General features: G+C 39.6%; 1 protein-coding gene across 1 annotated transcript in view; it reads right to left on the bottom strand.

Annotated features, from left to right (window-relative positions):
• Positions 1 to 18,285, bottom strand: part of rad54l (RAD54 like) — a 29,242-nt gene extending 10,957 nt beyond the window's left edge. The window contains exons 1-13 of the mRNA XM_080457236.1: positions 18,250 to 18,285; positions 16,991 to 17,050; positions 16,141 to 16,224; positions 14,803 to 14,916; positions 14,232 to 14,292; positions 13,608 to 13,743; positions 11,945 to 12,014; positions 11,160 to 11,321; positions 8,865 to 8,991; positions 7,628 to 7,752; positions 5,962 to 6,112; positions 2,939 to 3,065; positions 1,988 to 2,062 (exon numbers count right to left, since the gene is read on the bottom strand). Of these exons, the coding sequence (XP_080313362.1) occupies positions 1,988 to 2,062; positions 2,939 to 3,065; positions 5,962 to 6,112; positions 7,628 to 7,752; positions 8,865 to 8,991; positions 11,160 to 11,321; positions 11,945 to 12,014; positions 13,608 to 13,743; positions 14,232 to 14,292; positions 14,803 to 14,916; positions 16,141 to 16,224; positions 16,991 to 16,993 (1,235 nt within the window). The 5' untranslated portion in view covers positions 16,994 to 17,050; positions 18,250 to 18,285. The remainder of the gene's footprint in view (positions 1 to 1,987; positions 2,063 to 2,938; positions 3,066 to 5,961; positions 6,113 to 7,627; positions 7,753 to 8,864; positions 8,992 to 11,159; positions 11,322 to 11,944; positions 12,015 to 13,607; positions 13,744 to 14,231; positions 14,293 to 14,802; positions 14,917 to 16,140; positions 16,225 to 16,990; positions 17,051 to 18,249) is intronic.
• Between the last annotated feature and the right edge of the window lie 2,738 nt (positions 18,286 to 21,023).

Consider the following 21,023-nt stretch of genomic DNA (forward strand, 5'->3'; position numbering starts at 1 on the left):
TTTTTGAGAACCACTGATATTGTAGCAACATAAGTTTTTTCGTTAGGATTTAGAAGACATTTGTAGAATCCCCCAGAAGCAAAGATTTGAGTTATAAATGTTCGCTTTAAAAATGTATATATGCAAAGACCCAAGATTTTCCCCCAAAATAGCAGATCTACAAGCTCATAGCGCGGCACTCGGTGACGCTCTATGAGCTTGTATATCTGCTATTTTTGAATAGCCCAAAGAAATCGAAGCATGACAGAGATGCGTTCCCGGTTTGAATGGGTTAAATGAGAATACAATGTTTTAAAGGTAGGGTGCATTTTTGCTTTTTTAAATAAGTGTTAAATAGCTATATATTTGATAGTAATCATTGCTTGTGCTTGTTCAGTAACAGGGGTCTGTCCAGCTCTTAAGTGAAAAAAAAAAAGCATTTTCAGGTCGGGATACCAATTCTATCCATAGGGTGCATCCACACATAAGATGCAAGTCATCGGAAGTCTCATACACTCCCTAGTTATAGAAAAAAACGCGTCTGAAGCGCATATCCGGGTTCCGCTCTTCCTTGAGTAACGGCCAGAAATAGCCGGAACCAGAACAAGGGCTTTGCGACAACTATAGCGTCAACTTGCATCTTATGTGTGGATGCACCCTATCAGGAGAGAGCACTCATACAGGATAAACAAGTGTAATTGAAGTGATGACGCATGAAGTGTGAAGAAACAAATGGAACTGGAACAATATCAAATTGAAGGCGACTCTGAAATTGGTAACCCACGTGAAAATGAATTTTGACAATTTTTTTTTTTTTACCAACAATGATCACTTACAGTACACTACCTTTCAGCAGAGCAGTGAGAAACTGTATTGCTAAGGTGGTATATATATATATATATATATATATATATATATATATATATATATATATATAAATATAAATATAAATATAAATATATATATATATATATAAATATATATATATATATATATATATATATATATATATATATATATATATATATATATATATATATATATATATATATAAATAAATATAAATATAAATATATATATATTCAAATTCTACTGGTGAGTTCCACAGACCACCACAGAAACAGAAACCACAGAATAGCAGCTGTAGCCACGCGCAATGTTTTCACTAAAACCATTTTGTTTGAATGGAACTATATTTTCTTCTTCTTTTTCAGTCTGGGCTCTATGTTATGCTATGTTAACAGCAGACTTAAGGAATAAAGACAACTGTATACTTTACTATTTGTTTACTTAGCGTAGTGGTTCTCAAACTTTGTCATGTCAAGGACCCCTAAATTAGTATATTTGACCACGGACCCCCGTGTGAAAAGAGTTTGTGCCAAGGACCCCATACAAGATTTGTGGTGTTAAAAATGTCAAGATATTAAAATATTTTCAAACAACGTCAAGATTTTGGTGAAGACAATTATGCATATAGGGGCCATGAGGGTCCCAGGACCCCACTTTGAGAGCCCCTGCATTAGACCACGGACCACCATACCTCTGAGAGTGTACAAATGGAACCAAATGGACCCGTAAGGGTCCATTTGGTTCCATTTGTACACTCTCAGAGTTACAGCCACCTAAGGGTCGATTTGGTTCCAAACTATCCATCATTTATCCATCGTTTATCTGGGGACCCCCTGGAAGCCCCTCAAGGACCCCTGGGTACCCACTTTGGGACCCTACTTTGAGAATCACCAACTTAGCGTGACTCATACCATCATCACAGTATTCAACAACGTTATCGCACATCACATGCTTTACTAATACTGTGTAGCCCTACATTTAGCCACTCCTTCCCTAGACCTTTTTGTAGGTCATAACATCAGTTTGCATATTTAATAACAGCAACAGTTGAAGGTTGTGTTTTTTTTGTACTGAATCATTTTGCAAACAAAACAGTGTGAACGGTTTGAAACAGTGAATTGTCTTGGTTCACAGTAAAGGCATAGAGAGCGTACTGTACCTGCAACAGACCACCTGCTCGATTTTGACAGGCAGATACTTAGAGAGGATGTCTGACGTTCTCCTGATCAAACACCTGCCAACAGAACACATGAGCTTAAGCAGTCAATGTTTGGTCAATATGCTGATTTTCATTCATATATTGTAACACGCACGCACGCGCACGCACACACACACACACACACCTTTATTTTGTTTAACCACTTACTGTATGTCCTATTAACACACTTTATGAAATAGCCGATATACAAGCTTGCAATTTTGTTGGCACAACGTTTATGTTTTAAAACATTTTAACCCATTAAAACCGGGAAAGCATCTTTCATTTTAGATGTTAACCACTTTAACCATGATCTTACACTTTGGCTATTCAAAAATAGTAGATCTACAAGCTCATAGCGCGGCATGAGCGTGTAGATCTGCTATTTTTGAAAAATCATGAAAATGTGTGCAAATCTTTGAATATATAATCAAGCAAACATTTGTTTGTAACATTTGTAGCTCATATCTTTGCTTCTGGGGGATTCTACAAATGTCTTCTAAATCCTAACAGTTTTTTTTTTAAAGTATGTTACTATAATTCGCTCTAAAAATATAATAATTAAAATATAATAATTAGAAATTCACTCTAAAAATATATATACATTCAAAGATTTCCGCAAATTTTCACGATTTTTCCAAAATAGCAGATATACAAGCTCATAATGCGGCACTCGGTGCCGTGCTATGAAATTGTAGATCTGCTATTTTGGAATAGCCAAAATAGTACAAAATAATGGTTAAAGTTGTTACACAGACGTTCCCGGTTTCAATGGTTTAATGGGCACACAATTTGAAAAGTAAAATGCAAGGGTCAAACATCAGAATCAAAACCATAACTTCTGTTTTGAATATCTTAATAACCGTCACATGTGCGGCGCGTACAGTAACAGTGTCTGTGTGTCATCATCACCTGTTGACGACGCTGATCAGCTCCTTCAGTTGGTCCTCTCCACGTTGTCTGTCCTTGTCGCTGGCGTCGGCGTCTCGGCCCTTCAGAATGGGAAGCTCAAAGCGCTTCTTGAACTCCTGGGCCGTCCCTGGTATGGACAGATTGACACAAAACCAAGGGCACGGAATTAACTCTAAATGGACATAAATAACTATGGCCTGTTTGTTAGTTAACTGCAAAATTATAGAATGTAGAGAGCGTTAAAATGTAATTCATTTAGACCGGGAACGGCATCTGTGTATCATTTTTAGATTTCTTTGGCTATTAAAAAATAGCAAATCTAAAAGCTCATAGCGCGGCGAGTTTGTAGATCTGCTATTTTTGAAAAAAATTGAACATTTGTGCAAATCTTTGAATATAGATATCTTTTTAAAGCATTTTTTTTTTACTCAAATCTTTGCGTCTATTCTACAAATGTCTTCTAAATCCTAACAGTTTTCAGAAAAACGTATGTTGCTATAATATCAGTGGTTCGCAAACTTTTTCACGTCAAGGACCCCCAAAATGATATGTATTTGGCCGCTGACCCCCATCTCAAAATATGTTGTTCCAGGGACCCCCAAAAGCAAAGAGTTGAGTTACAAATGTTCCCTTTAATATATATATATATATATATATATATATATATATATATATATATATATATATATATATATCTTAATGGGTTAAAGTCATACTCAGTGTTAGTCTGCTTACTTCCAGCAACTTTGGGCTTGTTTTTTTTAAAGGTAACTAAGTAACCGAGTACTCTAATTGCAAAACTAACGTGTTACCCCAAAGAAGTATTCCGTTACTTGTAACGCCGTTATCCTATTTAGCTATTTAGCTATGGCCGCTAAAAACGGCCATAGCCATCCTTTTCCAGGTATACTATTTGTGTAAAAAGCCCATTGAGATTGGGCCGTTTTTAGCCCAAGGAGTGGTTTTGGTGCAAAACAAATGCTTGCAATGGATTCAGAATCATAAAAACACCCTAGTTTGACCCCTCACATGCTACTTAAAACAGAATTAAAATTAGATTTTTTTATTCCCTGCATGGAAATGCAGGGAAATGGTGGGTACCCCAACTTTCAGCAGCTGTCAACAATTCTCCTAGGGAAACTGCATTTCAGTCTTTGTGAGATGTGTTACTAGACACCTTTACAAACACATTGGTGAAGATTTTTTTTGGTAAGGAATTTATTCCAAGATTGGAATTTTTTCTGCTAATATCCCCTGACTAATAGTACCTGCTAGTGAATGTGTTAAATCACACGTTCTCAGCATCAACCCGGGGGTCCAAATTGAGGCTTACGGGTCTGTAACTCTGAGTGTACAAATTGTACACTCTCAGAGTACAGTGTAGATAGGGGGTCCCTGAGATTAAAAAATATATATGGTCTCAGAGGAGGGTCAGTGGTCTAAAACATGTCATATCGTTGCTGTCGGGCGGAAACACTGTATGTTCAAAACCATTCCTTTTTTACTATGATTTAAAAAAAACATTTTAAAATAAATAGCACATTTTCACAGTTTTAAGACTTACTATGAATGATGGATAATCTCAGTGCAGGATTAACCAAAGGGTTTTAGGTGTTGAAGCAAAGGGCACCAACCTTGGGGGGGGGGGGGGGGGACCAAACGGCAAGGAGAACGTGAAAAAAAAACAGTGAAAGGCGGCGGTCCCAGGGGGGGCAGCAAAACGGGTCGTAGCACCGGGCACCACGAGGGGTTAATCCGGCCCTGGGCGTAAGTGCACTCTCGGAACTCCAAATGGACAACATTCTTACATTGTGATAGGCAGGTTATTTAGAATATTTATCAGCTCGCATGAAGATTTCTCTCCCTCGCTCTCTTTCCTCACAGCTGGGCTCTCCAAAATGTGTGCCTTCTGCTAGAGCTAAAGCGAAAACATTTGATCTACAATCTGCTATCTCACACGCAATGCACTCCCTAAAAAACAAGGAATCTAATCACGTCCGCTGTGACTGCCCCAGTGATAAGACTCGACTTGGAGCTGGTCTTAACTTGAAGCACAAAGGCTGTGAGGAAAACACCTCATTTTAACCCATTAAGTCCTGAGGCGATTCTTAAAAAAAATCTAAATCCTAACATTTTTATTTTTCTTATTTAAAAAAAATGTTTAAAGATTTTTCAAAAATAGCAGATCTACAAGCTCGTAGCACGGCACTCGGTGCCGTGCTATAAGCTTGTATATCTGCTATTTTTGAATAGCCAAAGAAAACTTAAAATGACACAGATGCGTCCACGGTCTTAATGGGTTAAGACCAACACCCCCCCACCCCCCCCCCCCCCACCCCACGGGCAAAATCAGCACATGATAATTTGGTATATAGACAACCAATGGTGGAAAGTACATCTACTCAAGTACGATAATTAAGAACAATTTTGAGGTATTTGTACTTGAGTATTTTTGAGTATTTCCAAATTCCAATACTTTTACTTGTACTTTTACTAGTTACTTTGCAGATTGATTATTATTACAAAACATATATTAACCACTTCAGCCCTATATACATTTCAGCCATTTGAAAATAGCCGATGCGACACATTGTGAGCTTGTAGATCTGCTATTTTCGAAAGACTTAAATAAATAAAAACTTGTGAAATGGGACATTCTGCTTGAGTACTTTTACTTTTGGTACTTTAAGTACAATTTGATGCCAATACTTTTGTACTTTTACTCAAGTAAATTTTTATGGACTTTTACTTGTAACAGAGTATTTCTAAATTGCAGTATTGATACTTTTACTTAAGTAAAAATATTTGACTACTTTTTCCACCACTGTAGACAACACAGGCACACGGTGCGAATTTAACAACTGCGTCAAGGGGGACCATTCCAAAAGTGACTCTCACTCGGCGGTAAGCGGCATTGTGCTGCATTGCGCCTTGCGTTGCGGAAGATAGGGCTCTCAGAGTTAAATTAAGCCTCAGGACTTTGCAGTGTAGTACAGTGTATGGTATTGTATGCGTTTGCTTACCGAGGATTCCTGCGTTCACAAAATGCACCAGGCTGAAGTACTCCAGCAGGTCGTTCTGGATAGGAGTTCCAGATATGAGCACTCTCCTCTTCACACTCATGGAGTTCAGGGCCTGATACGTCTGGTTCTCTGAGTTTTTAAGCCGGTGACCCTATAGCATCATGACATACAATACAATACAATACAATACAATACAAATGCATCAACTGACTGTCAAAATAAAACAAACTAAGAAATGTACTAGGCATGCAACGATTCACACAACTCACGATACGATTCGATTTTTCATGTTTTTTTAAATACAAATGTATTTTCCAGACAAATGACAAATGACACAAATCTAGTATTTTCTTCTCTTTTCACAATGTGTTTTCTCTTATCCTCTTTTCAATACAGTAGCAAATGACTGAAAACTACCAATACTCTTACAAAGATCCTGTATTTTCTTTTGCACATGTCTTTTCACATGTCAGTGACATCACTGACAAATCCTTGGTATCTTTATAACCAGCTTCGAACATAATGGCGTACGTCCGTGCTACTTCCGTGTCACTCTGCAAGTTTAACTAAAGTTTTCCACCTGTCCAAATTTTTCATCTGGCTATTTTGTGCATCGCGATGAATTTTTTATTAAATCGATTTAACCCATTAAGACCTGAAGCCGATTCTAAATGTCTCCTAAATCCCAACAGTATTCTGAAAAACTTATGTTTCTATGTCAGTGGTGCTCAATCTTTTCCATGTTAAGGACCCCCAAAATTATATGTATTTGGCCGCGGACCCCAATCTCAAAATGTTTTGTTCCAGGGACCCCCAGAAGCAAAGATTTGAGTTAAAGTGTTCGCTTTAAAATAATATATTTTATATAATCAAAGATTTTCACACATGTTCACGATTTTTCAAAAATAGCAGATCTACAAGCTGCCGCGCTATGAGCTTGTATATCTGCGATAAATCGCTACACGCCTAAAATGTACACATAAACACTGTATGGAGGTCTGGCAAGAGAATAGTCACACCAGGGGCCCCTGTCAGGGGCTCCATGGGGCCACAGGTGCACTGATGCCCACCACAGTTGGCACAAACACTGTGCCAAGGAAGTGTGGGACTGGCATGACAATAGTCACACCAAAAAAAAACGAAATTGCACACATAGGGCACTGCAGCAGTGTTACAGCGGTGTTACACTTCAAATGGCCATACTTTTTTTTTTAACCCATCAAGGCCTGAGGTTACGATTCTGCAAAACGTCTTCTAAATCCTAACGGTTCTCTGAAAAAAACGTATGTTTCTATATCAGTGGCTCTCAATCTTTTTCATGTCAAGGACCCCTAAAATGTATATGTATTTGGCCGCGAACCCCCATCTCAAAATGTGTTCTTCCACATTTTCACACACATTTTCACGATTTTGCAAAAATAGCAGATCTACAAGCTCGTAGCGCGGCACTCGGTGCCGCGCTATGAGCTTGTAGATCTGCTATAGCCAAAGTGTAAAATAATGCTTTTTAGCTCAAATCAAAAAAGTGACACAGATGCGTTCCAGGTCTTAATGGGTTAAATAGCCAATTTACAAGCTTACAGTTTATCACATAGCGAGATTTTGAGACATGAGTTTTAACACGCAAAAAAAAACCTTATGCAGAATAAGGACACAGACGCCGTACCTCATCACAAATGATCAGTCCAACCTCTCCCTTATGCAGAACTGCGGCATGGAGTCGAAACGTCTCGTAGGAGATGATCAGGATGGGAGTGTGAGCTCTCACACTCTGCTGAGACATGAAGTTCTCTGCGGAGCAGAAATATTCCTTTTAAAAGGACGACCTCGCCCATTTTCAACCTCATCTTGATATATTTGGTCCTCACAAAATATGCTCATTAGAAGGTGGTACCATTTATGTCTTCTCACTCACTTACTCACGGCCGTGGACAGTACAGAAATATGCCTACCGGTGACATCATCGGCGGTCATTTCAAACAAGATGTAAAGCTTTATTTATTCTCTATTAATGCAGCAATGGCTTCTATTATAGCATGCTAACTTTACAGGAAGAGAAAGGCTGCCGTTTCTATTAGCTTGGAATCCCCATCGATGATGTCACTGGTAGGCGGGTTTCTGAACTGGCCAGTCCTCCGATGAGACAGAAATGGTGCCATCTTTTAATTAGCATTAATGAGGAGCATTTTATTGTTTCGCCCTATGAAGAAACTTTCCAAAATATCTACAAGCTCACAGAGCAGGGGTCTTCAGCAAGGGGTCCGGGACCCCTAGGGGGTCCTCAGAGTTACTACAGGGGGTCCGGGACCCCTAGGGGGTCCTCAGAGTTACTACAGGGGCGTGCGCCAAATCTTTGCGTGATAGGATTATATTTTTGACATTAACCACTTGAACCCTCCTAGCATTCCTATTCTGAGGAGAACTTTACCCGAAAATAGCCGATCTACAAGCTCACAACGCCTCGCGCTGCGAGGCGTTGTGAGCTTGTAGATCGTCTGTTTTCGGAGAGGCTTGGTGTAGTAGAGGGAAAAAAACATACAGAGTGAAAGGTATTGAGTAAAAGTATTGACGGTTTAAGTGGTTAAATGTCTGAAAATACACATTAACATGAATCCAACAAACACTGATGACAGTGCTGTCAAGTCTATGAAGCTATCTATCAAATCTATGAAAAGGTTTAATCTGCAACACAATGTAATACAATATGTAGTGGGGGGGGTCCCTGCTTCATCTCTCTCTCAGCTAAGGGCTCCTTGGCCTGAAAAACGTTGAAAACCCCTGATATAGAGCATGGCAACATGCATTTAAAACATTCTTGAAGACGTTTGAAAATATTCGCTTATAATGACAAAGGGCCGTTAGCAGAAAGACATATGGGTGAGCTAAAACGACGGCTACAGTACCTAGCTTTCTGTCGATGTCTTCCTTGGAGCCTCCGTCGATGGCGACCGGCGTGACGCGCCCTCCCAGCCACTTGGCCACCTCGTTGTACCAGTTTCTGACCAGGCTGGAGGGGGAAACCACGATGACCTGAGGGTTGTCACCGCCATGACAGTTTTAAGTTGATGATTCATTGTCATACCGTTAATTATGATTAAGGATTTAAAGGGATAGTTCACCCCCAAAATGACTTTTTTTTTTCTATTGATAAGTCAACCCATGGAACCCATTGAATTCATGGATATGTTTTTAGTTTTCGTCGCATTCCTAAGCCAATAATTTGATGACCGGTAGGAGACACAAATAGTCTCATTTGTGTCTCCTACCGGAATTGCTGCCTACCGGTCCGCTGGTCATCAAATTATTGGCTTAGGAATGAGACAGAAAAATAAAACGTATCCATGAATTCAAGTCTCCATTGGGTGACTAATCCATAGAAAAAAAAGTGTTGTGTTTTTGGCATTGAACATTGGAATGATTGATTGATTAATTTGGAACATATAAAATACAATTTACATTTCTGTTTGCCTTTTAGGCTTTGTAAACACAAATTGCACTGGGCTGAAATGACAAATAACTATACAAAGAAATTACTGACAATGAAAATAAATAATGTGCCATCGTCAAAATACTGTAGGCTATATTTAATAATTGTATAAGTTTTCAAAAATAGCGGAAATAGACGATCTACAAACTCACACCACGTCACGATGCAACACATTGTGAGCTTGTAGATTGGCTATTGTAGCTATTTCTCAACAGATTAATTCATACAGATGAATGGAAAAGATTTGGTCATTGCGATTATCTCAAACAACTGCGATCAGGCGATTATATAATGATTGCGTCAAGCCTAGCTCAGTGGTTCTCAACCTGTGGTTCGAGACCCCCAGGGGGATCCCCACATGATTTGGGAAAAGAGGGGGGGGGGGTTCCCAGATGACAACAAAGTGACAATTTAAGGACTTTTAAAGGCCCTTTTAACACATTGAGTGCCAAACACGAGAATCTTTGTGTTTGGCACTCAAAGGGGCGCTCTGTCTAACGCAACTTAGGAATGATCCTAGGACCCTTTAAAATGGAATGGACGGGATGTGACATCAGCCCCAAAAAAACTCACTTCCGTCCCGCTCCAATGATAGGATTTGGAGAAAAAGGTCCATATCTCCAAACTTTTTTACAGTGGTCAAAACGAGCCATTTTCGACGGGCGATCACTCTGCAATGGCGGATCGCGTTAGAAATATTATTGTTCCTGTCGTGAGACCCTCGACCATCGCCCAGACACCCTTTTGTTTACATCCGGGTCCTCGTGCCTCGTGGTGTCTACTGCAGCTCTAAAACGATCGGCGTAAACGGCAAGAAACGCTGGCACCGGATGTTCCCTGTTTTAAAAGACCTCTGGCACTCGAGACGTTATAATATAAATGTTATTAAATTAAATGAAAAAAATGACAATTTCTGCATCAAACTAATCAATAAACAATACTATAAAAACTGCTCAAACATTGGCCAAATTGTCAAATAATATAAGAAAGAAAGAGGCAGAAATTGTGAAAATAGCAGATCTACAAGCTCACAACGCCTCGCAGCGCGAGGCGTTGTGAGCTTGTAGATCTGCTATTTTCACAATATTTATCAGTGGGAACGGAGTCAAACTAAATGTAATGCCTCAACTCCTACAATTCCAAGTGCTTGTCAGGGTGAGGAGGGGGGGTCCCCAGCTCAAATATGATTATTTTGGGGGGTCCCCAGTTCAAATATGATTATTTTGGTGGGTCTCCAGTTCAAATATGATTATTTTGGGGGGTCCCCAGCTCAAATATGATTATTTTGGGGGGTCCCCAGTTCAAATATGATTATTTTGGGGGGTCCCCAGTTCAAATATGATTATTTTGGGGGGTCCCCAGTTCAAACATGATTATTTTGGGGGGTCCCCAGTTCAAACATGATTATTTTGGGGGGTCCCCAGTTCAAACATGATTATTTTGGGGGGTCCCCAGTTCAAATATGATTATTCTGGGGGGTCCCCAGCTCAAATATGATTATTTTGGGGGGTCCCCAGTTCAAATATGATTATTTTGGGGGGTCCCCAGTTCAAATATGATTATTTTGGGGGGTCCCCAGTTCAAATATGATTATTTTGAGGGGTCCGCAGCTCAAATATGATTATTTTGGGGGGTCCGCAGCTCAAATATGATTATTTTGGGGGGGTCGCGGCCTGAGAAGGTTGAGAACCACTGGCACCCCCCAGCTGACCTTGCTGAGGTGGGGCTTGGCGTCGGGGCTCTGGCGGAGGAGGGTCCACATCAGGGCGATGCACTGCAGCGTCTTCCCCAGACCCATCTCGTCGGCCATGATGCAGCCGTACGAGTCCGCTATGCGCCTCCCCGTCACGCACTCCCACAGGAACTTCACCCCCTGGAGGACGGGAGGAGAACAGCGCAGCAGGATTCAAAAGGACCGTTTCACTCATTTTCAACCTATCTTAAAAGGGATAGTTCACCCCAAAAATGACTTTTTTTTCTATCTATTACCCACACCATGAAGCCTTGAATTCATGGAGATTTTTGTTTTTTGTCGCATTCCCGAGTGTATCCGGTAGGAGACTCAAAGAGTCTCCTTTGAGTCTCCGGATACACAGCTGGTCATCAAATCATTGGTTTAGGAATCATGCGACAAAAACAAAAGAATAGCCATGAATTCAAGCCTTAAATTATATGAGGATAAGGTTGAACCACCTCCCAAACTGTCCCATGCCAATGGATGAACCCTTAATAGCCACAGCCTTATGTTATACTGTGTCTATTTGAATATAGCCGATCTACAAGCTTGTAGATCGGCTATATTCACGAAAGACCTTTGGAAACGTGAAAAGGGACATTCTGCATAATGACAACTTTTAGGTTTTGTGCTTTAAATACATTTTGCTGCCAATACTTGCTTTTGCACTTTTACTCAAGTGAATATTCTGAACACAGGACTTTGTGTTTCGACATTGCGGTATTGCTACTTTTACTAAAGTAATAAATAAGTTATTTTACCTCTCTCTGGTGAGGTCGCAGGACGTTTCCCAGCACTGGGTCGACGACAACGTGAACCGGGAGCTTTTCCCTGAAAAACACACACACACACACACACACACACACACACACACACACACACACACACACACACACACACACACACACACACACACACACACACACACACACACACACACACACACACACACACACACACACACACACACACACACACACACAGTGGTTAAGGCTAGAAATAGTTGAAGATTTGGGAGAGGAGCGCTGCTGCTCATCAATGTCACGTTTGATATTCCTGGCTGTGTGTGCGACTAGCGATGGGACGATAATCGTAATTATCGTGATAAACTGTGATAAATTGTGAGTGAAAAACACAATAATTGTATCGCAGAGATTGAATTTTTTTGTGAAATTGTCCTCCGTCGTATACTGGGATGAATTAGCTTTTGTTCTCTACTCTCTGTACTTGATAAAACAGAGCTGTAAAGAGCGCATTTGGTAAGCTCTTATTTCACTCTACACAAATCGATTCGCCAAAAATAGCAGATCTACGAGCTTGTATATCGGCTATTTTTGGCGAACATTCCCCCCAGAATAGGGGTGCAGGGGGTTCAAGTGGTTAACAAAAGTGGCATTTTTTGTTGTAAGCATATTTTGATTATCGTGAATCACAATTATTTTTGCCACAATAATCGTGGCATGTAATTTTCAAATCGTCCCATCCCTAGTGACCACCCACTCATTTACATGTATGTAGTGCAGGTAGACCACGTGCCATGCCCCCCCGCCCCCCCCCCCCAAAAAGTCCTCTACCACAGAGACGACTCATCTATAAAGTGCGATGGGGCGACACCCTCCCCTCCAATGGGAGAAAGAGAGAACATAATTTATTCTACTACGTAACTCTCAAAGCTGTGACTGGCCATTGTATGGGTGTTACACCAAAAGGGGTGTCTTCTAATCACCTATCGAATGTCAGAATCCAATCAGCTTCAAGAGTCCCGCACCCTTTTGTTGTACAGGAAAAAAAAGTAAGAATGTACATTGTACAACTCCTATGACATTTTATAATCTGTTCTTAATAAAACATATTTGACAAAAACAAAAGAGTCCCACACCTTCGGGGCGAGCACCCAAAAAAAAGAAAAAGCCCCCGGGTTGTCTCATTGACTTCAATGTTAATGTCATTCCCCCAAGTCAACTTAATTCAAGTGGCAGAGTCTGCAGCTTGAATCGCACCGCGACACGTTGTGAGCTTGTAGATCGTCTATTGTCAAACCGCCAATGTATATAATGTAAGATGTAAATTAGCCGATGGGGCATATAATAGTCGCTTCTCGTGGGCTTGTTTTCATAGACCTTTTATGTTTATTAACTCATTCAGTGCCTGGCTTATTTATGTTTATTTTTTATTTTTTACGTCTTAGACGTCCAGTGGCACTCAGGGCTTATATTGACGGACGTCTTAGACGTCCAGTGGCACTGAATGAGTTAAAGGATCCCCATTAGAGTCACATGAATGAGCCTCTAGTCTTCCTGGAGTCCTGAACAAAGAAAATACAATACAAATGTATACAAAATAATAGTAAAATAAAACAAAAAGAAAACGACCTGATTGCTTGTTTCTCACACGGAATCTCGCAAAACACTGTTTGAGACTCACTTGTCCGTTTTGAGGAGGTCATGAGCGCTGACCACCGGAGGCTCGTACAGAACCAGAGCACCTTCGGAGTACGGGTCGTGGAGGGATCTCCTCACCCCCGCACGCTTTAAGCCCAGCGCCCTGACTCCCAGCGAACCTGGCAACACAATACACACAACTCTTAATGTCATCACAACTACTCGCTGTACGGTGGGAACCTTGTATGCAGTGGTGTAAAGTAACATTACATTAGTAATGTAGTACTGTACTTAAGTAGAGGTGACTAATGGATAGGAAAAAAAATAACTTTTTGGGTGAACTATCCCTTTAATTATGGAGATACAAGGTTTCTGCCCGACGGCAACAATCTATCTATAAATCGTATATATTTTTTATATTATTTTGGTTGTGTTTTAAACAGTGTAAAACCACCATCCTCTCCCCTCTCTCTCTCTCTCTCTCTCTCTGTTTCTCTCCCTTTAACCTGTTCTTCAAGTATGACATCATTCAATTGTGTAATTACAGAACTTGCATCATCATGTCCATCCAACACTTTACACACTTTAATGTGAATAAAAGTACACACATTAATGAATGTGTGTACTCATAGTAAACACAGAAAACAAACTACAGTGCTAACAGTACCTGTGTAATTTGGAATAGGGATTTTAAACGGCTTGGAGAGAATACTTCGAATAAACGCTTCCTGTTGAAAACAGAGAAAAGAACAAACAATATTAATGATGACAATAATAAGATATGACACCGAAGAACATGATAACAAGAACATAATACTTCGCCTACAGCATTGGTTTTCAAAGTGGGGTCCTTGGGGGGGGGGGGGGGGGGGGTTCCAGGGGGTCCCCAGCAAAATTAGTTAATATAGCGTCACAACCATTTTAATCCCTATATCCATATTTTATACTTTGGCTATTCAAAAATATCAGATATACAAGCTCATAGCGGGGCACCGAGTGCCGCGCTATGAGCTTGTAGATCTACTATTTTTGAAAAAAAGAAAAATTGAGACAGGGGTTCCACAGGTAAAGAAACATAGTTTCGGGGGTCCTTGACATGAAAAAGTTTGGGAACCACTGGCCTACAGGACACCAAACAAGCATATAATGTAAAAAAAACCTAAATATTACAGTCAATAGGGTATGACACATAAGTACATGATAAAATTGCATGACATTTAGTACACGATACAACTTACATGTTGGCTTGCATCCACACACAGAGACAGGTTCAGCAGTTGAGTCAGTGGTTTCCTAAATGGAGAGATGTACTTCTCTGTGCTTTCACCACCGCTTTTCTTCTTCCCTTTGCTCTGTAAAACAATTTGATGAAATGCTTCAATATGAACCACAATAATTCACTATTATTTCAAACCTTTGCCTCGGTAACGATAAATAAACAATTATTAAAAAAATTATAATAATTGTGAAAATAGCAGATCTACAAGCTCACAGCACGCCATGTTGTTATGCATTGTGAGCTTGTAGATTTTTGCTATTTGTGTATGCCACCATTGTACAACAAAGTATAAGTTTTAACAACTTGAACCCCAGAAAACATATTTTCGGGGGAGCATTAGCCAAAGATAGCAGATCTACAAGCTCACAACACTTACGTTGTGAGCATGACTTTTAGTCGGGTACATGAGCTCCGGCACCTAATAATGAACGAAGCATATAAAGGAAAACCCTTAAATAAAACTAATCCCGGCCACGGACATGTCCAGGCGAGTGGTCTGTCTATTAACCCATTCAATCCGGGGACCCATGTGTGTCATTTTTAGATTTATTTATTTTGGCACTTGGTGTCACGCTATGAGCTTGTAGATCTGCTATTTCTTTAAAATCGTGAACATTTGTGCAAATCTTTCAATATATATATATATTTTTTTAAAGCGAACATTTGTAACTCAACTCTTTGCTTCTATTACAAATGTTAAATGTTAAAATATATATATTTAATGATTAGCACAAATAAAAATAAAAAAAGCATAGCAGATCTACAAGCTCATAGCGCGGCACCGAGTGCCGCGCTATGAGCTTGTAGATCTGCTATTTTTGAATAGCTCAAAGAAATCTAAAAAGACAGATGCGTTCCTGGATTTAATGGATTAATTTGAGTCAGATAAGATAAGTGTGGACGCCCCCCCCCCCCCCCCCCCCTCTCTCTCTCTCTCTCTCTCTCTCTGAGTGTAAAACAACCTAAAGGGAGAACATGTGGTGAGATGAAAGTGAGAGAGAAAAAGGTGCAAATAGGCTATTGAGTTTTCAGACTGAATAATGACATCATCACACAGTGTTATAACAACCCATTTGTAGTTGTTGTTGGTTTCTGTTGTTTTATGACTTTTTTTCTAATGTTAATTTAGATAAATTAAATGAGATATTCCTCTAAATCTGGCAAACAATGTCAAAAGAAATTCACAAAAGGTTGCCTGCCAAAAAGTGCCCTTTTTAGAAATGTCAGCCCCCTCCCCCCCCCTGGGCGTTCCGACCCACAGGTTGAGAACCACTGGGCTAGATAGATCCTCACTCACGTCCTCTGGGCTCCAGTCTTCATCTTCAGAAGAATCTCCGGCTTGTTTGCGTTTGGCAACTTGACTGGGAGCCAGGCTTCTCCTCTGGAGGAGCAGAGAGACACAACGTTATATCAGTGGTTCTCAAACTTTTTCATGTCATGTCAAGGTATGTATTTGGCCACGGACCCCCATCTCAAATATTTTGTTCCAGGGACCCCCAGAAGCAAAGATTTGAGCAACAAATGTTTGCTTAAAAATATATATATATTCAAAAGTTTGCACAAATGTTCAAGATTTTTCTAAAATAGCAGATCTACAAGCTCATAGCGCGGCACTCTGTGCCGCGCTATGAGCTTGTATATCTGCTATTTTTGAATAGCCAAAGTATAAAAGGTCATAATTATTGTGATGCTATATTAACACATTTTGCTGGGGACCCCCTGGAACCCCCTCAAGTACCCCTGGGGGTCCCCGTACCCCACTTTGAGAACCAATGCGTTAGATAACTTCAGGTGTAGGGATGGAACTAGACATTGTTTTGTCGCTGCCGGGCGGAAGCCTTTTATGTCCAAAACGGTCCCCCCCTTTTTGTTTTTTACGTTTTAAAATTACGTCGCGTCGGACAAGCTGTGAGCTTGTAGATCTGCTAGTTTCACTACTTTAGCGCCAACACTCATGGAGATACGAGGTTTACAATTTATTTATTTGATTATTCTATCCCTTACTTTTTCGACGAATTACACAATCAAATTTAAATCAATCGTAATCGAGGCAAACGTTCATAATAATGGTGATATTGATATGACGTCATATGGCCCAGCGCTCGTCTCGTGGCAATAACGTAATAATGTGTTAATCTTCTTCTTACCATGTTGAATGTCTCTGATGAGCTCCTTCTAAACGTTAAGCCTCCCTCCACACCAACACACTGGAAATCGGAGATCAATGAGTGCAATCATAATCAATGTTGTTGATAAGGTGTCTGTATAACATAAACAATGATAATACATGTTGTTAAGCCACATTATTGGCTCAGGAATGCGACAAAAACACAAGAAATCTCCATGAATTCAATACTCCATGGGGTGAATAGAAAATAAGTTATTTTTGGGGTGAACTACTCCTTTAACCAAAGCTCTATATGCTATAGCAGATCAACAATTAAAATAACTGATCTACAAGCTCTCAAGTTCTACATAATCTGATGCTTAAGCAGGGCCGTGTTAATGTCAGAATGCGCCCTAGGCAACGGACAGTTGTACAAATGGAACCAAATGGACCCGTTCCATTTGTACACTCTCAGAGTTACAGACCCATAAGGGTCCATTTGGTGCCTAATCTATCATTTAGCTGGGGACCCCCTGGAACTCCCTCAAGGACACCTGGGGGTCCCCAGACCCCACTTTGAGAACCAATGCTCCAGACAGCTGCCTCATGCAGTATGCCTGATGCTTATATCACTCTGTTATCTCCTCCATCAAGGACAGTACTTTTACTTCTACTCCACTACATCTCAGAGGCAAATAGTGTGCTTTTACTCCACTACAATTATTTGAAAACTTATAGTTGCTAGTTACTTTGAAGATATAAATTACCATATTATGAAACATACATTAACCACTTTAGTCCTATTTTATACATAGGCTAATTGAAAATGGCCTATGTATATACTTTAAAGTACCAAAAGTAAAAGTACTAAAATGCTTGAAAATAGCAGATCTACAAGAGCTTGTAGATCTGCTATTTTCCAAACATTTTTGTACTTTTACTTTTGGTACTTTAAGTATATTTTGTTAGCAATACTTTTGTACTTTTACTCAAGTAACAATTTGAACACAGGCCTTTTACTTGTAACAGAGCATTTTTATATTGTGTTATTGATACTTTTACTTAACTAAAATATCTGAGTACTTCTTCCACAACTGGTTTTAACCAAAGATCACTAGTTTATCATTTAGAATGTCTCTCTCTCCTCTTTCTATCTGTCCATCCAGGAAAATGATGAATCCCAATGATGCATGTTTATGTTACTGGTTAAGTGTTTGTATAGAATGAACAATACTAGATGTGATCGATGAAGTATTTGTATCAATAAACGTATGAAATAAACAAACATGTTTGTATTACCGTCTTCTCTTCATGTTGACGTTTGCAGCGCGCGCGCGTTCCGGGACGTTACGGAAGCCCAGGAGGACGGACGTAACTTTACTTCGCCTGGTTCCTGTTTGCTGTTCAGTGCTCACATCCGGTCTAAGGCCCGCCTACTGTATCCGCTCATCTCAACGCACACATTAGTGTTCTTGCACAAACCGTTTCCGTTTCCGCTACAGACCGGATCTGCACTTGTAGAGCAAAATGATTCTAAACGTGTTTGAAAGCGGAAGTCGTCATTGTCACGTAAACGTCACCGGTTGAAAGTTGTGTTATTATAATTGTGCATAAGACATATTGTTTCATTTATTATTATGTTAATTAAATAATATTATAGTTTCAATTCAGGAAAGTTGTCTTTTTGTCGTAAAACTGCTACATTGACGCAACTGAAGTATTGCACCGTTTCCGTGTTAAAGCACAAAGAAGGCAGGGAAACGTTATTCTGCGTAACGTTTTTCTTCAGCGAGGCACCATTGAGGGTGTTACGAGCGAAGCTGTTCCCCTCATGAGCAGTGATCCCATGTGTTTAATTAAAAAAAAAAATTAGGCCGTTATGTGTGCATTCCTTATCTGTAAACGACATACTTAAAACCCAGTGGTGTAAAGTAGTAACTTTACTTAAGTACTGTATACGACTTATACAGTACTTACAGCTACTACTTACTACTAAAGTAAAGCATACAATGAGGCATTTTACTTTAGTGGAGTATTTCCAATGTTCTGTACTTTTACTTCTACTCCACTACATCAGAGGCAAATATTGTACTTTTACTCCACTACAATTATTAGATTTTTTTTTTGTTCCTAGTTTACTTTGTAGTTTTTTATTATTATTAGAAAACATACATTAACCACTTTATCCCTAAATACTTCGTCTATTTGAAAATAGCCGATCAACAAGCTTGTAGATCTGCTATTTTCAAAAGTATTTTTTATACATTTTGAACACTTACCAAATGGGACATTCTGCATTATGAGTACTTTCTATTTATGGTACTTTAAGTAAAAATGTTAACAAATACTTTGGTACTTTTACTCGTAGATTTAGAATTCTGGACTTTTACTTTAGTATTTCTACATTGCAGTATTGATACTTTTACTGAAGTAAAACAAATTGAGTACCTTTTCCACCACCGATTCCTCTGAGAATAGAACTAGCCAAGCTATCAGCTCCAAAATGAAGCAAAGTGATAAAGACTCTGATGCCACCTGGTGGTGGAAACGGTAGCTCCACCAGTGGTTGAGTTATTTGGTTGTTCAGTAACAGGGTCTCTCCAGATGTTTAGTGAACAGTAAACAGAAAACACATGTTCAGGTTGTGATGAGCCATTTCATCCAATCAGAAGAGAGATAACTCACACAGGATACACAATAAGTGAAGTTGGAAATGATGAGACAAAGAAATGAGCAGAAATGAGTCAGTCAGACAATTGGAAGTGGAACACAAGCTCTGTGGGACCAGTGGTTGGATGAGATGAATTAACTTTATAGATACGTTCAGTTTTTATCTGATTAATGCTTGTTTTTATGACATGAATTCTAGTTTTTAGAATGTATTTATTTAGATAGTATTTTTCTGCACTATTCTTTTATTATTTTATGATTTATTTTCTGTCTTTAACTAGGAGAAACATAATTTCATTTTTTCCCCCCGAAGCTGCTTGCAGATGGAAAATAAATGACAAATATAACAATTTGTATCTTGAAGAGATCTCAGATAAGTGCATTTTCTTCTTTTTTTTTAATGCAAAAAGGTTTTCTTTTCTCCTTTTAACTATAAACATATTGTAGACTTTCTATTGGTCCTTATGGAATAGAAAATACATTTTTACAGAGTGATAGCTGGTGTTACAGAGGCTAATTTGCACGGATATGAATCTCAAAGCGTTTCCTTGAGATTTGGACTTGAACTTTAGGGTGACTTGCACACAACCAGCGTGACAATCTCAGCTCTCTATAGACAGAACACATTATTAGTGTCTTAGTAACATTCAGCATGTTTAATGATGCAGCGCACAAAATGGTCCCAAGCCATCTGTCATTGCTATGATCCTGTTGTCATTCTCAACTTTTATTTTAATTTCAAGGACCCCCAGTGTGACATTTGTACACTCTCAGAGTTTCAGACATGTAAGTGTCCATTTGGACCCTTGGTGGTCCCCGGACTCCAAGTTGAGAACCAGTGCTGTTAACATTACCTTGTGTTGTTGTATCTCCAAATACACACACACACACACACACACACACACACAGCAAAAATAGCCAATCTATACAAGCTCACAAACCTTATTGAAAAAGATATTGAAAATCGTAGACTATAATAGTCTATGTAAGCAGCGTGGCGCTGACAAAGAACCCAGGCAACACTGACTGCAACAGTTGATAGAACCGAAGGATCATGGAAGAAGTTCTGTGTGATAAACATGGACGTACGTTCCTGTTGAAAACAGGCATGAGAGATGGAGCCAGCAAAGGAAAAAGCTTCTACATCTGCGTTGACAAGCAAAGGTTGTGATTTCACACAAACTGCAAGTGTGAAACCAAACCACCAAACCACCCCACTGCGTAAACCATGAAGACTCCATGGTGGAACTTCAAGCTCTCACACATGATCCGCGTGAACAGACTCGCAGGTTATACTACCGTTGTGTTTTGGCGAAGGAGGCAGGACAGGAGTGGTGTGGAAATGTGCAGAGGCAGATTTTTAAAAATAGTCAAAATAGACGATATACAAGGCACACTATGAC

This window comes from Gymnoscopelus braueri, assembly GCF_963280865.1.
Source record: "Gymnoscopelus braueri genome assembly, chromosome: 18".
NCBI lineage: Eukaryota > Metazoa > Chordata > Actinopteri > Myctophiformes > Myctophidae > Gymnoscopelus > Gymnoscopelus braueri.